The sequence below is a fragment of the Notamacropus eugenii genome, chromosome 1 (assembly GCF_028372415.1).
Source record: "Notamacropus eugenii isolate mMacEug1 chromosome 1, mMacEug1.pri_v2, whole genome shotgun sequence".
Taxonomy (NCBI): domain Eukaryota; kingdom Metazoa; phylum Chordata; class Mammalia; order Diprotodontia; family Macropodidae; genus Notamacropus; species Notamacropus eugenii.
This window is the reverse complement of record NC_092872.1, coordinates 82,249,831-82,266,461: the sequence shown is the minus strand read 5'-3', so window position 1 is coordinate 82,266,461 and position 16,631 is coordinate 82,249,831. Positions and strand designations below refer to the sequence as shown.

General features: G+C 41.4%; 1 protein-coding gene across 1 annotated transcript in view; it reads left to right on the top strand.

The window, feature by feature from the left end:
• Positions 1-16,631, top strand: part of PPL (periplakin) — a 47,816-nt gene that overhangs the window by 25,290 nt on the left and 5,895 nt on the right. Inside the window, exons 3-18 of the mRNA XM_072608029.1 lie at positions 2,022-2,176; positions 3,227-3,347; positions 4,077-4,202; positions 4,302-4,343; positions 4,624-4,785; positions 5,367-5,474; positions 5,996-6,091; positions 8,361-8,483; positions 8,728-8,874; positions 9,256-9,407; positions 9,824-9,921; positions 12,428-12,585; positions 13,134-13,312; positions 13,418-13,556; positions 13,958-14,151; positions 14,282-14,432. Coding sequence (XP_072464130.1) covers positions 2,022-2,176; positions 3,227-3,347; positions 4,077-4,202; positions 4,302-4,343; positions 4,624-4,785; positions 5,367-5,474; positions 5,996-6,091; positions 8,361-8,483; positions 8,728-8,874; positions 9,256-9,407; positions 9,824-9,921; positions 12,428-12,585; positions 13,134-13,312; positions 13,418-13,556; positions 13,958-14,151; positions 14,282-14,432 — 2,151 coding nt within the window. The remainder of the gene's footprint in view (positions 1-2,021; positions 2,177-3,226; positions 3,348-4,076; positions 4,203-4,301; positions 4,344-4,623; positions 4,786-5,366; positions 5,475-5,995; positions 6,092-8,360; positions 8,484-8,727; positions 8,875-9,255; positions 9,408-9,823; positions 9,922-12,427; positions 12,586-13,133; positions 13,313-13,417; positions 13,557-13,957; positions 14,152-14,281; positions 14,433-16,631) is intronic.

Below are 16,631 nucleotides of genomic sequence, written 5' to 3'. Positions count from 1 at the left end.
TATACATATATGCACACATGTGTATAGGATACAATATACATGTATGCACACATGTGTGTGGAATATAATATACACACATATATATATACACATGTGTACATACAGGATACAAATATATACACATATATTCCTTGATATAGGGCTAGATATACACCTGGCTTTAGATATATACTCCATTTTTCCCCTTCTTCCTCTGTCTTACCTCATACTCTACCCTTCACTCTTCCACCCCTTAAATTTTTTACCTTGTCCTTTAATTTCAGTTAAAATAAAGTTTCATATCTCATTCTTCATGTCTCATCTCTCACCTTTCCTTCCCACACCTCATGGTTCCTTCAGGGCAGGGAGAGGGACAATGAGCCATATACTCTTCTCCTTGATAGAAGGCTGACCTCCTGAAGGGATAATAATGATGTTTCCAACCCTAAGCAGGACTGTTACATGGTGACCGTTGTGAGTGTAAGATACAAAGAACAGTGTTAGAGATCTCATCCAGACTAAGGGCTTGCCAAGTTCTGATGGATCTTGGATGGTTTGAGACACTAAAATTGGCTTTATACTTTGATGGCTGTGATCCCATCAGTTTGATTGGATACCTCCTTCACAGACACAGATCTCAATACATTCATACCTTCTTGTCCTATAAGATCCTTTTCCATGAATTTCTATAAATCTTCCACAGAAGATATTCCCAACATATTTTTATATTTTTTTGGTTCTTCATTATTTCATTGTTTCATAGCCCCTGGCATAAGACTTGAGCTCTCCATCTGTTCATTCTCTCTCTCTCTCTCTCTCTCTCTCTCTCTCTCTCTCTCTCTCTCTCTCTCTCTCTCTCTCTCTCTCTGCTACTTTAGGCTACTTTTTAATGTCCATTTACCTTTTGTAAAGCTACTAAACTTTTGTAAAGCTACTAAACAGTAGCTTTACAGTGTACAAGTGATCATTAGTAATATGCAGAAGCTAATTTACACCAAATGAAACTAAAAACTGACTTTATACCTAAAAGGAATTGTTTGTATTGAAATTATGAGGTCTCAGCAATGAGTTAGTTAACAAGCATATACTGAACACCTGCTTTGTAGTAGGTGTAGTAGGCACTGTTGAGAAGAGACAAAAGAACTGGCTTCACTGCATTAGACAAATTCTTAACCAACATAATTCAAAGATACTTAGTGGAGGCCACTAGACAGCACAGTGAATAGGGAATAGGGTGCTGGACTTGGGGTCCTGCCAAAGAATCAGACTAGTTCACTGTAGGCAAGTCACTTAACATCTCTGTGTCTCAGTTCCTTAGTCTGGAAAATGAAGGAGCTGAAAGTGATGGCCTCTAAGATAATTTCCAGTTCTAAAGCTATGATCAGTCCTATGATCTAGTGCAGCAGTTCTCCATATTTTTTTGTCTCAGGGCTTCTTTTTATATTCTTATAAATTGAGAATCCCTGTACAAAGAACTTTCGTGTAATAATATGTGTGTGTGTGTATATGCATGCCTGCATACATAAATCTTTATACAATATTTGAAGTTAAAACATCTTGTCACATAGTTTTGACCTCTCAACCTCCCTGAGAAGGGTCCCTGGACCATGTCTGGAGAAACACTGATCTAGCGTAAATATAAACCATCACTAACGCTTGCTAGTACATGATTTTTTTTAGTATATGAATAGAAAGAAATTAGCTCTGCCAGATCTTCAGCCACCCATAACAGTCCCTTCTCATGAGGTAAAGATGTTGGACACAGTGATTCCTAACATCCCTTCAAGTTCTAACATTCTATGACTGTTGGGTTAATATTAAAGTTAGACATACACACACACACACACACACACACACACACACACACACACACACACACACACACACACACACACACACACACCTGCTGATTGACCTGTGCTGAGAAGGTATTTTTTGGAAAAAATTTCTTCCCTTTCATGCACACTTTTTCCTGTACACTAAGTTTTATAATTCACACAGTGCTCCCTGTTCCAGCCTAACTTTTCTTCCTTTGCCCATAGGACCTGACAAAGATAAAGGAGGGCCAGCCTGCTCAACACCGAGAACACTCACTCCAGAAGATTTCTGAATCAGAAAAACTCCTCTATGTTTTGGAGGGAGATGCAGCTATTGCTAAGCACATGAAACACCCCCAGGGAGATATGATTGCAGAAGAGTAGGTCGTTTGGTTTTTTTTTCTTTAAATCCTATTAGTATCAGATGCAGATGCTGGGCTCCCTGCCCAGAGGCATGAGGGATACGGGAGGCCAGTACTGCTTTGTGGGATTATAGTATTGCTTTGTGGGATTATGCTGTATACTGCCAACTCTGCATTCACCTAAGGCCATCACACTCCATCTGAACCTTGGTCCTGGTAATTCACTGGCAGGGGTGAGCAGGGGTGAACAAAGTCATGTTCTCCTAATGCTAGATTCACTGGAAGACTGTTCAGGAAGAGAGAGGAGGAGAAATAAGGCAAAGGAGGTAGGAAGGCAAGAGGAAGGAGGAAATTTTACCTCCTAGAAAAGTCCAAAATGGTACGTATTAATCCCCTATCTCTCAAAACTATATCTCTGACTTGATTGGAGTAGGGTCTTTTCACTACGTCAGGTTATACAGTCTTCTTCTCTGTTGAGATCATCCATGGTAAACTACTTCACTTAGAGCCAAGGAGAGAGGAATTAAAAATTTGTCTCAGTTTACAAAGTTCCCATTAGTAATTTAAGTTAGTTTTATGAGAACAATCATTGTCCCCTAACTCCAGGGGTATTTGCTCCATTTCCACAACAGTGACTTGTCTCAGTACTTTCCACCAACCTAAAACCATGGAGTAGTACCTCTAGCTTCCTTGTACTTGGATTTGAGATAAATGTAGAAGTAAAACATTTTCTCAGAATTTGGGATTATTCTGGAGGTAAGGGGGGGAGGGAATCCCTGAAATACTCAGTATGGGGAAACCAAATCTTGAACAACAGGTCCAAGACAGTGGTAAGGCTATGACTTTGGAAGCAGGGCAGGACCTAGACCTATAATTTCACTGGTATATCTTCTCTTTCCTTTGTAATCTTAAAGAATTCTCAGTATCAAGAGGCAGGATATGAACTCAGGTCTTGGTGGCCTTCAGGCTAGCTCTCTATCCCCTACTTCATGCTGACTTTGGAGATACAGGTTGAAATCAGTACTTTACAGACTCCCACTGATGAATTTGGATTCTCTTTCCCCTCAGCATCCGGCAATTGAAGGAACGAGTGGCAAACCTACGCACGAAGCACAATCAGATTTACAATTTGACTGTTAAGGAGGTGGATCCAAAAGTCAACTGGTCGTCTGTGGTGGATGAGAAACTGGTATGAGCCTTCCTGCACAAGGCCCTCAGGGCACTCCTTTAAGTGCTTGTTCATCAGGGAGGTGCTAGGTGACAGATAAATGGACTATTACATGGGAGTTAGAAGCTGCTCAATGCTTTCTGGAAACAGACCCAGGGTCTGGTCAGTGAGACACCTCTCTATTATGTTGGGAGGTTGCCTCCTAGATTCTCTCTCTTTCTCTTAAGAGGCAACATGGGACAGTGGAAAAATTCCTGAATTTAGAATCAGAAGAGTCCTAGTTCTGCTGTCTAGTAGGTGTCTGACCTTGAGGAAAGGTCACCTAACTTCACTATGCCTCAAATTTCTCATCTATAAAATGGGCATAATAGTTGCACTCCCTGTTTCACAGGTTATGGCAAAAAAAAATGAGATTTTATATATATATATATATGTATACATATATATGTGAAATGCTGTATTAATATATGTTGTTATTATCACTGGCCAAGTATGGGAGCCCTAGCCTAATTTATGACATTTATAATTCAGGGGCAATAGGAATTCAACAGAGCCTCTCTCTACAACCTGGGGTTAGTTAGGAATACCTAACTGAGCCAGGAAAGACTGTGTCATTGTAATGTCTGGTGAAGAGTGGATGAATGGGTACAAGGCACTCTTAAGTAATACTGATTATGCTTTAGGCATAGACCCTCATCATGTCTTAAACTTCTCTCTTTTCTGCAACTTCTTACCTTCCCTCTCTTTCAGGACATACTTGGCAATCAGAACTTTGGGACAGACCTGCCACTAGTTGACCATCAGGTAGAAGAACACAACATCTTTCACAATGAGGTCAAAGCTATTGGACCCCATATTGCCAAGGAAGGAGATAAGGTACAGCAGAAACCATGAAAAAATCTTCAAGGACAGGGAGATGGTAGGAGAAGGGAGTCTGGGTTTTCTTTGTTTTAATCTATGTCTTTTTATTTATAGGAACAGAATAGTGACCTCCAGGCCAAGTATCAAAAACTACTGGTGAGAAACTCCTTTATGTTGGTAAAGTGTTAACAAGAAATGAGGAGGAGGTGATGAAGCCTAAGGGATGGGGTCATGGAGCAGTAAGAGGGTAGAGATATCCCTGATACTCAGGGATACAATAGGAACAGAAGAGAATTCCTAATGTGGGACAGAATTTAGGAAATCATACTCTCCTGACACCCTGTGCTGACAGGGAAGTTGCCCTAGGATGCCAGCATGGCAAAAGAAGGTAGGGTGGTAGGCTATGACTCACACCTGTTTCTTTTGTCATGAACAGGCAGGATCCCAGGCAAGGCAGCAGCACCTGAGCTCACTTCAGGACTACATGCAGCGCTGCACCAATGAACTGTACTGGTTGGACCAGCAGGCCAAAGGCCGAATGCAATATGACTGGAGTGACCGAAACCTAGACTACCCTAGCCGCCGGCGCCAGTATGAGGTACTTACTCAGTCTTGGACAATGGCTTCTGATGCGTCCAGAACAAGTGATTAGCTAAGCTTTAGTCCCTACAGTACTATTAACACCTCTGTACACTTCCCAATACAAAATCATAGCACCTGTCAATTACTGGAAGGCCCTAGTGTCTAAGAGCAGGCTGGTGTCCTCATCCAAACCACAGAAGCAAAGGGAAAAAAGGATTAGAGCAATGGATTTGAAGTCCCAAGTTCAAATGTAACCTCTGGCATTTACTACCTATGTGACCTTGGACAAGTCACTCTATGAGGCTCAGTGTCCTCATCTGTAAAATCAGGATGTTGCAGGTGATGGCCTCTGAAGTTCCTTCCAGCTCTAAACCTAGGAACTATGAGAACATTTCTTCCTTCCCTGTATATACGAGCACATCTCAAGGTTTTAGTCAAACTTTCTTAGAAAAGGCCCAATTTAAGACCATGTAGGATCTTCAGATACGTCAGTGGACTCAGAAAGCTCGAGTGGGTGACAAAAAATCTGGCAAGATAAGTATAACAAGAGTAAAGATACAAAGGGGCTTCAAAGAAATACACTTTTGCACTTCCTAGAATTTTATCAACCGGAACCTGGAGGCCAAAGAGGAAAGAATTAACAAGCTACACAGTGAAGGCGATCAGCTGCTGGCTGCTGAACACCCAGGAAGGAACTCAATTGAGGTACTGCCCAATTCAAATTTCTCAAGAACAGTTTCTTTACTTCATCTTCTTATGAGAACCAGGAGTCAGTCACTCCCAAGTTCTCAAACATCTCAGCAATTCAAATATGTTTTGCACCCTCTTCAATGAGTGTGTGCCTCTGTTTCTCCTAACCACACCACACTGAGCCCATGTGTGCACACTCAAAAATGCCTTCTCAATACTTTGGCTCTGTGCCAAAGCCTCAGTTCTGTTCTCACTCACTCCACCTTTTACACATCCCTGTACTACAGGCAACCTCAAAGTGACCTCCCTCTTTCCCCTCATCATTTCTGTCTCTGTTGAGAGGGTCAGATTTCTATATGACTGAGTCCGATTAACAGAGGTTCCATGTAAACACTCTTCTGATTGACAGTTTCCAATCCTGAGCAGGACTCCCAGCCTACCTGTCTTGAATTCAGGAACTCTACCCACACATGCCCACCAGTTGTGATTCTCCCGCAACCTGAATTGTTTATATTGTGTGTTCCCTCATCTCCTAGGCTCACATGGAGGCAGTCCATGCTGACTGGAAGGAGTATCTGAACCTGCTCATCTGTGAGGAGAGTCATTTGAAATACATGGAGGATTATCACCAGGTATTATGGCAACTGACTCCTAAAAACTTCATTTGTTCCTAAGATAGCTGAAATAACAAAGTTTCTAAAAAGTCCTCCCTTTTTACATTTTCTTGTTGGTACTATCTATCTGATGCATTTCTAGCTATTTTGAGATGGTAAGGGGAAATGAGGCTTATACATAACCTCTTACTCAACTATCTTGCCAGAAATTCCCTTTTTTGTGTGTATTCAAGAGGAACAAATATAAACAGGAAAACCTAAAGACAGAATCCAAAGACCTCCAGAATTTTTCCAATTCCTTCTTCTTATGAAAACCAGGAGTTCTGGGAAAAGAGGATTAAAAAAGAAAGGAATCCAAAATTTATCTATTTATTAGGTATTTCTATGTGTAAGTTACTATGGTAAGTGCCAAGTATGGTACAAAGAAGCATAAGACTTAGTCCTTGACTTCAAGTAATTACTTTCAGTTGGAAGAAACAATATCTGTACGTAAAAAGATATTGACAATATAAGGCAATACATATGTGCTATATACAGTTAATAAGTACTGAAGGAGTTTAGAAGAGGGACAGATTACTATGGGCTAGAGTAGTCAGCAAAGGTTTCACTTAAATTGCCTTTTAAGGATTTGTAAAATTCAGGTAAACAAAGAAAAAAAGAGCAGGCATTTGAGGTGGAACAAATGCCATGAACAAAGGTATAAGGGTAAGAATATACATGATGAACTGTAGACCAGTCCTACTTCTGGGGAAAAGTGGGAAATAGCATAGTGTAGGAGTCAGACCCCCCCAGATACCAGCCCATGAGGGGGAAAGAGATAGACAAGAATAAACCCTGAGATGCCACTTTGTGGGGAGGAGATAAAACACCACTGAACACTGAGTCACAAGGACTCCAGGATAATATTAGGTCACCTCTTGGAACACCAGTGGAGTTCACCTGGTATAAATTTTAGTTTGTCAATTCTGAGCCCTGGGACCAAGCCCTAGTTTTAATTCATTTATGTCTTGACCCTGTCACATATTGGTCATATGGCCTTGGGCAAATTAACCTTTATATGCCTCAGTTTTGTTATCTGTTAAATGTAAATTATAGTACTTCCTACCTCTTAAGATTGCTGTGTGAATACAATGAGATAATTTACAAACCTTAAATCACTATACCATAAGTTTAATATTTTTAAAGCCAAGTGAAGGTGTTCAAGCAAGAAAATTACATGAAAATGGTGTGTGCATTAGATTCATATGATAGCAGTTTATAGAAAGAGCAGGACTCCAATGGAGAATGAATTCTTCAGGAATGAAGTGATAAGAACTGAGAGATGGGGAAGAGTCGGGACAGGGGAGAGAAAGCTGATAGAAATAGAAAGTCAAGAACAGATGCAAAACATTATGAAAGGATCATCATAGTGATCAAATGGATATGGGAGAAAAAAACCCAAAGAATTCAAAGATGATTCCAAGTTTCAGTGACTGGGAAATGATGGCACAGTGCATTGCCAAAAACAAGGGATATCAGGAGGCAGCTTGGGAAAGACAGAGGGCAAGTTCAGTTTTAGACATGTTGAGGAATAGTAAGAAGAAATTTGGAAAGGTGGGACAAAAAAAGATAATAGATCATGGGCTGGAGACTTGTATTTGATAATCTACGTAGGAGTGATCATTGGAGAAAATGAATGAGATTTCCAGGAGCAAAAGCGTCAAAAGAGCAGGTGACTGAGCAGTGGGTTATGTTCACATTTAAGGGACAGGAGAAGGAAGGAGGCTCAGCAAAATATATGAAGGATCCAACTACATGGCAAGACTGGCCTGACAGGAAGGTTGTGGGGCATTAGCCTGCTGAGGTGATCCACTAGACTGATGACTTCTAAACATTATAACTTTTGAATCCACCACTCAAGTGGCTATTTAAGAAAAACTTTGTGTTGCTGGAAACAAGGCCTTTTAGTGAGCCAAGGTTGGGGATTGGGGGAGGAATCCCAGTACCCTTTCAAGTAGTCTTAAAGCCCCTGAGTGCTCTCCTGCATCTGTGATCTGTGCATAAAAGGTGAACCCAGCATTTCTTGCTCAGGCTATGGGGGTCTCAAGATAAGGAAGGTAAGACAAACACCCAAAATGGAAGGAGTAGGGAGTGGTAGGCCCCTATGCAGATAACCACCTATACACATCAATGTTTTAGACTGAGGAGGGATACTTAGTTTCTCTCCCAAATTTCCTTCTCAGTTTTTTTACATCAGGGTTGTGGGTTTCCTGCTCGTGATGGATTTGTTACACTTTGTCCTCCACAGTTTCACAAAGATGTCAAAGATGCCCAGGAGTTGCTGAGGAAAGTAGACACAGACCTAAACCAGAAATACAGTCCTGAATTCAAGGATAGATACCAAATTGAATCTTTGCTACGGGAAATGGATGTGAGTGTTTGGGCCAACCACCCCATAGCTGGCTTAAGGACATCTCCCCTCTCCTAATCTTGCAACCCAGGACTTGGAAACCACCCTTTTTCACATCACTTTGGGATTCTTGTCTACCAATAACATATTCAGTTGCCCTTTGACAGTGTGGCCCTGAGAATATTCTCTGCCCAGTGATATCAGACACACCCCACCTATCTCCACAGAGAATTGTTTGACTTCAGTGTCATGTCTTCCTGTTCAGGATCAGGAAAAAGCTCTGGACAAGTACAACGATGTGGTACAGTCTCTAGAGAAACGTGGCCAGCAAGTGGTACCCCTCAAGTACCGCCGTGAAACACCTCTCAAACCTATCCCTGTGGAAGCACTCTGTGATTTTGAAAGTGAACAGGTAAACCAGCCTGCCCTTCACTCAGGGACTCCTCAGCTTGACATTTACTGGAATATTTCTGTATAAGATGAAAATCTACATTCTGGAGGTTGGAAAGAGTGGGAGTAGCACTGAGCTCATTTCTCTAAGGAAGCAGACTGCTACTGCAAAATTTCCATGTTTGAAAGAAGATAGACTCTCCTGAGAGTCAGACAGTATCCCTTCTATACTCACTCTGCAGCTTAGGGATTAGTTGCAGCCTGAAATGTCCCTGCTGTCTGCAAAGCAAATGGAGAAGAAGCAATTCCTAGGCAGACAAAAAGATAACACTACTTAGGGTTTTTCTGCTAGAGAGAGTTGGGTGAAATGTCTCCTCCAATTCTTTTCACCTGTCCCCATTAGGGCCTGATTTCTCGTGGATATAGCTACACTCTACAGAAGAACAATGGGGAGAGCTGGGACATTACAGATAGCTCTGGGAACAAGCTCAGTGCCCCTGCTGTCTGTTTCATGATTCCTCCTACTGATCCTGAGGCCCTCGAACTCATTGACAGGTATGCTATAGAAAGTCTCCTCCTTATTCTAGAAGACTGGTTAAGATTTGTAGGCAAATGCCAATGGGTATCTAAGATATTGCCCATCTTTCCCTGAGAGTTTCCTCTAGGCTCCTTGGTGAGTCTATTTCATCCAAAAACATGACTGATTGGAGGTTTTTAGCCCACTCATGATTTCAGGGGAATGCTAATAGCACCATTGCCACCTCAAGTATCATATTTTATGGGTTGGTGCTGATACGCTCATGAGGGCTCAGGAAATGAAAAGGATTCTTCTATAATCCTGATCAACATTATGAAGCTGTCAAGAGTCTATGTATAGGTGTATATACTTGGGCATTATACCTGGATATTCATGCTTAGGAAAGAATAGCTCAAGCATGAACATACTTCAGAGGAATTTGCTTTGTTTTCAGCCTAAGCAATCAGTACCGGAGTGTGAAGCAGAAAGCAGCTGGAAGTAAGACTGCTCTAAAGCAGCGGTATGAGATTCTCAAGACAGAGAACCCTGGAGGTAGGTATAAAAGCTTATTTCTTCCCTCCCTCTTCTGAGCCTGAAGCCCTAGCTCTTCTAAGCCCAGTACATTTCTCAAGTTTTTCTTTTCAGACTCCTTTGAAGAAGGTCTGAATTTTCTTGTCCTAGTTGGGGAAACTAATGTATAGAGAAACTATTACTAACATTAAAGCAACTGTGTTTGTCCTTCATTTTCAAACAAGAGCATGACATCAGAGAAATGATGACATGACTTGCACTTGACTTTGTTTTGAGTGAGGGAGGGCTGTACAAACTCACCAGCCTCACTTTCTTCCCCTGAGCCATGTAGATCCAGTGACCAGATATTCATCAGGATGACTGTTAAAAACCACCACCATGATCTTTCCCCCTACCCAAAATTTTTTTTAAAACTCCTAATCTACCAGCATGGTAATCCTGTTAAAAAAAAAAAAGCAAAATTTACCCCTTCTTGATAAAGTCATGAATATGTTTATTATCACCACTTCCTTTTCTAGATGTTTGCTAATTATGCTTTTAATAAATCTTCTAGAATTCTGCCAGGCATTAAAATTTACTGACCCATAGTTTTCAGACTCCATTTTCTTCTTCTTTTTGAAAATTGAAACTTCCTCAAGTCTTTCTCTAATCTATCAAGAACTTTCCAATTCTCTATGCTCACTCTAAGCTCAATGATGACAGAGTGACTCCCAGTCCCAGTAGATTATATCCCTCCTTACCTCAGGAGGGACTTGGCTACCATAGGAATCCCTTCTTGTTCTTCACATCTCCCATTTACTTACTTTCCTTTGGCACCTGAATATTCCCAAGAAAACTTCTGCTTCACTTCTTTCCCACTTCCAGTTACCCATGTGTTTGTCCTTTCTTCCCCCTTCATGGACAGACTTCTGTGGTGAACCACTGACATTCCTTGCCTCATTTTTTTAAAACCAGTTATCCCTCCTTAGCCATACTTATCAAGCTGGAAAAACTGTTTTAAGGTAACTAGTAATGAACTAGAGATCTTACCACATAAATAAGAGGCAAATTAAAGATTTTTGAGACTTAGTAGGGTTAGATCCTTGACTGAGATATAATTCTGGAAGACAGTACCTTATGAAAAAGACACAGGGTAGGTAAGGGGGGGAAGGGAAGACTAGAGTAGAATTGTTTATGAATAAATGATTTTAGAGGATGGAGGAGGAAACATGCCCTTCCCTCTCTGAAAAGAAGGAGCAGACTTTTGGTCCAGAATGAGGCATCTATTTTTAGACATGGCCAGGGTGTTGACTGACTTCTTGAATGTTGTTCTTTGTCATGAAGGAGAGTTTTGTTGAGCAGTGGAAGTGGGAAGTGATAGCGATATTCACAAAAGGAAGAGATCATCAGTAAAACACTTTTTAAAAGATATATGAGGAAACCTAGATATCCGATGGGGGAAGTATGGTATAATGCATTTGGCTGGAGATCAGTGGAGATAGAGAAAGGAGCAATAATTAGGCATGTACTACAAACCACTTGGATGGAGAAAATTTGGTTATTTGGACATCTGCTTGAGTACTTTCTCTGACACAAGCAGAATAGCTAATAATTCCTTAACTCACTTTAATGATAATTTTGTCATTCAAAAGATGGATGGAACAATCAGGGATCTTGATCTTCTAATCTGGATTTGATTGGGAGAAAGGAGGGTCAAGGAAGGGATGCTCAACTCTTATTTTGCTTTTCTTTTCTCTGCTAAGGAGTATGATTTCTGTAGTGAAACGGACAGGAGAATATAAAGCTCGTAGGGAGTTGATACTTAATGTAATTAAGGGAATAGTAAGAGAACACTGAGCTGCTCTTGATGAATTCAAGTTAGAACTGTAACCTAGGGAACAGAAAGAAATGGACAGTGTGAACCTGAAAGCATCAGTAAGTTGAACTCCCAGAACTGACCTTTCTGGTTATAGTGTGTATGGCCTAAGATATGAATAGACAGCGAGAAGCCCTGCTTGAAGTCCTAAATTGCCAGATAAAAGGTTCTTTCTCATTTGAAAGCTATAAGCCCATGAGGATATGTAAAAGGAGGCAGTTAGGAGCAGAGCTGAGAAAGAAATCTCTGCCTAAATGAGATATAATTCACTTGTCTGGGGAAACACTCTAGGTCTCCAGCACAAGTGGCCATAACACAAAAGGATGGAACTGAGAAGTGGAAAGGTGAGGGCTATAGATTGAAGGAACTAGAAGCCTTCTCCCAAAGTGTCAGTTCTATAGTTAATGGAAGAGTGAGGAGAGGCTATCTTTGCTGCTTACTATTGACCCCTCTCTTATTCAAAGAGAATAAAATATGGGCAGATTCCATCACACTAGCTTAATATTTTTCTGTCATCCAGATGAAGTGAGTGTATCACTATTGAAAAAAAACTTCAGCATGACTTTCCCCTTGCCTTAGGCAGGGTCCCTTCCTTCTACTTGGATAACCTGTCCACATTCCCCTAAGGCTTAGTCTCTTCCTCCTTTGTCTTTAACTTTCTTTTCTGCCTAGATGCATCTGACCTCCAGGGACGGCAGCTGCTTGCCAGCCTGGACAAGGTGAACAGTGACCTAGAACGACAGGAAAAAGCGATCACTGCCATCCTGAGACCTCCCCTTGAACAGAGCCGGGCAGTGCAGGACAGTGCTGAACGGGCCAAGGATCTCAAGGTACTAGGAGAAAGCCAAGGGGGAAAATGGGAGAACTAATTATAGCCCCATCTTCTTTACAGAGAAAGTGAAAACACCCTCACTCAAAATCCCTTAGACCCTCTGTGTCACAGTATAGGGCAAAAAGCTCTGACCTGACCCAGCTCCCCAACTCTGCGCCACCGAGGGAAGTCCACATTTCCAGTGACTCCAAGGACACCACAATTCATGTTCACATGAACTTTAAGCATACGTTTCTAAAACAAGTCACATACCAACTAGAACTAGAAACAGAGTTAAATTTCAGACCTTTGACTTTACTCCTTCAGAGGATCTGATCCTGACAAATGGAGTTGGGGGTAGAGAATCTGTGTGTCCCTCAAGATATCCCCAACTACCTCTTGAGATCAGAAGGCTGGTCAGCCTAACTCCACCAGGAAATGTGGCTGCCCTCTTCTACTTTTCCAACTTGACCATATCCTCTCCTGGGAACCCAAAACCTCAGATTAAGAGTGCGTAGATAATGGCTGGTTTTGCATGGGATTCTGAGGATTCCTTGGTTGTTGCAGAATATCACCAATGAACTTCGTCGAATTGAACCAGAGAAGACAAGGAGCACCGAGGAGTGTGATGCCTTCATTGGAGCACTTCCTGACAGTGGCAGCACTCCACTGCTAAGGACCCGGGTAGAAGATACCCACCGCAAATATGACCGTCTTGTTCAACTACTCAATTCAGCTCAGGAAAAGTAAGTGATAGGGAGGCATGCAACCTGACTATATTTGAAGAAACAATTGTCATGGGGAGGAAGAAGCTTCTAACACATCTGTTATGTCATATCTTTGTGTTACAGGGTAGATGGAGCCAACCGCCTTGAAAACAGCCTTCAGCAAGGTAGAGAGCTGCTGTCCAAGTATGAGAACCAGCTGTCCTTGGATGATACAGTCCCTGAGAACGGACAGTCACTGGATAACAAGAGGCAGGAGCTAGCAGTGAGTGATCCCCTGTGCTTTCTATAATGGGCTGAAAGGACTCAGAGTAAGAAGAACACTGGATTTAGAGTCAAAGGACCCGGGTTTGAATCTTGGATCTATTACAATAACCTGAACCAATTTAGCTAATCCTTCTCAGTCTCAGTTTCTTCAGTTATAAAAGGAGATGGAGAAGAACTAAATGATAATCGATCTCCAGGTTCTCTTCCAAAATTTATACAACTTTAAGACCAGACTGAGCGAACTGGTGTTGAACAGAAACCTTCTCTCTTAAGAACTGAATTCCATTCTAACCAAGTGTTCCCAAGTGCTAGAGATGGTTTAAATTATTTGAATAGGGTTCACAAAAATTCTGTTTACAGTGCCATTACTCCCCTTTCTGTTCCTTCCTTCCTTTTTAGGCTATTGCCTCTGAACTGCAAGCCAAGAGATCCCTTCTCAGTGAGGCAGATCAAAACCTGCAGAGGACCAAGAAGTGTTCTAGTACTCTGGCAAGCCGCTTCCAGGAGCACTGTGCAGACATTGAGCGGCAGGAAGCAGAAGTCAACAAGCTCAATCAACGGTTTGACAACCTCATTAAGCAGATCAACAACAGGTAAGAAAAGATAAAAAGGAAGGACTATCAGGTCTCTTGTCTTCATACTTCAAGGCATGAGAGAAATTCCTGCAAAGAACCATCAAAGAATTAAAAACAAAAGACCAATTATGGCTTTCCCTCACTGTAGGTCCCAGAGTCTGCAGAAAGCTAAAGAGGCATATGCTGACTACCGCAGTGGCTATGATCATGTGACCCAGTTTCTGTCCAGTATTCCCAGTTATGAGCCCCAGGAGACTGACAGCTTAAGTCAGGTTGAAACAAAGCTAAAGAATCAAAAGGTGAGAAGGCTCTTTCCTCTCCTTACAGAGATCATGCCAAAGAGCAGAAATCAAGGAGATTATGGGGGATTACTATCATGGGAAGGATAGGTATAGACGGAGAAAAGGTAAATTTCAAAATGGCTTAATGACTGCACCCAGAGTACTGACTAATGATTGGTGTCAACATGGAAGGAATCTCTGGCTACCTTCTCCAGGAATCTGTTCTGGAGCCTGTTCTGCTCAAGTTTTTTATTATTATTATTATTATTATTATTATTTATGAATAAAGGCATAGGCTACATGCTTATCAAATCTGCAAATAACAGAATTGAGGACAAAATAACTAATATACATAGAATGGATTGAATATAAGATTATACTGAATAGGGGTAAAGATAAAGTTTTATACTTATATCAGTTTTTTAAGTACCAAAATAAGAGACATGGCTAGGCAACAGTTCATGTGCAAAAGATCTGAGGTATCTAGTGGAATGCAAGCTTGATGTGAGTTAACAATGTAATATGCCAGCCAAAAAAAAAGCTGATGTGGCCTTAGATTGAGTCATTGTACCTAGAGAGAAGTAACAGCTCTGTCATACTTTGCCTTGGTATGACAATATCTAAAGTATAGTGTTCAGTTTTGGATGTCATTTTTTTGGAGGGACATTAATGAAGTTCAATTCAATTCCATGTGCATTTATTAAGCACCTAGTGTATGCTGGACACTGTGCTAGATATACAGACAGGTGAAAACAAAGAGCTCCTACCTTCAAGGACCTTACTTGGGAAAAAACAAGGCACACAGGTATGTGTCTAAATAGACTATATAGTGTAAATACAAAGTAATTTCAGGTTGAAGGAGAGCATAACTGGGGATATCAAGAAAGGCCTTCTGTGGGAGATGGCACTTGAGGTGTTCTTTGAAGAAAGCTCTGGATTCTGAGGTCGAGGTGAGGAAGAAAAGCACACCGGGTATCCTTAAGTACAGTAGGATGATAACGAGTGCAAAGACCATAGAAGGAGTAATTGAAAGAACTGGAAAAGAAAAGCTCAGAGAAGAGAAAGCTTAGGAGAAAATTATTGTCTTCAAGTATTTCAAAGGCAGTCATATGGAAAAGAGATTAGTCTTGGTTTGGCTGGTGTCTTCTCTGGTTGATTCATCTTTCCAGCTTTTTAGTTCATGAATTGGGGGGCATTTTGAGGTAGGGCAGTAGCCTTTGGGTAGTTTCACCTTCTATTCTGGTGCTGCCTCCTTCCCCAACCCCCAACCCTTTCTCCACCCTTATCTTTGCAGTTCAAACTACTGATCTTTCAGGGCCTTCTTTGGACTCTCAGGACATGCTGTTAGAGACCTTGAAATTGCTGAGCATTGGTGCTCCCTGCTGCTCTTGGTAAATTCCAAAGTTCTCTCAGTGAATTTCTAACCATTCCTGGGCTTTCTCCAGGGAGTCCTCTACCATTGCTGCCTCTAGACACAGCCTTAAAGGCTGGTTTGCTGATACTAGTTCTGGCTTTGCTGGTAGCCTGGCCTTTCCTGTTGCTCACTGGCTTCTATAAGGCTGATTTTTTGTGTGGTTCTGGGATGGAAGAAGTTCCCTACTTTAGTTCTCATATGTCTTAATCAATATGGTTTGAATTTCAGGCTTTCGCTGGAACAGTAATATGAGAGCTAGGTAGGCTGCCTCTCTTCAGGAAGAGATCTTGAGCCATAAGTGATTATTCTTGTTCTGTGTGGTTTTAGAGGGAAGAATTAAGAGCACTGGGTATAAGTCACAGACAGGCAAATGTCAATTTAATAAAGAAAAATTTACTATTACTGAGTAAAGGCAGTTCAAAATGAAATGAGTCACTTTAAGAAGTACTTCGCCCCACTAGAAGTTGTGCTCACTTTGGCAGCACATATACCCATCATTGGAACTTTTCCAGTGGAGGTCATAAACCACTGGTAAGAGATGATGTACAATTCTTTTTCAGGTTGCCCTAGATGACCTAAAAAATTCCCTCCCATTCTGTGATTACAAATAATGACCAGTGGGTTTCTTCCTAGACTTTGAAATTGGAATTAGCAAACCTGGAATCTCTTTTGAGCGTACATGCCTACAAGAATTGGCATCAACGGATGGGAACGGCACCCTCCACAATTCTTTCCATGAAGGAAGCAAAAGGACTTGCCTCTATTGTAAATGGCTTGTGTTCCTCCTAGAATAAAGCCCTCTA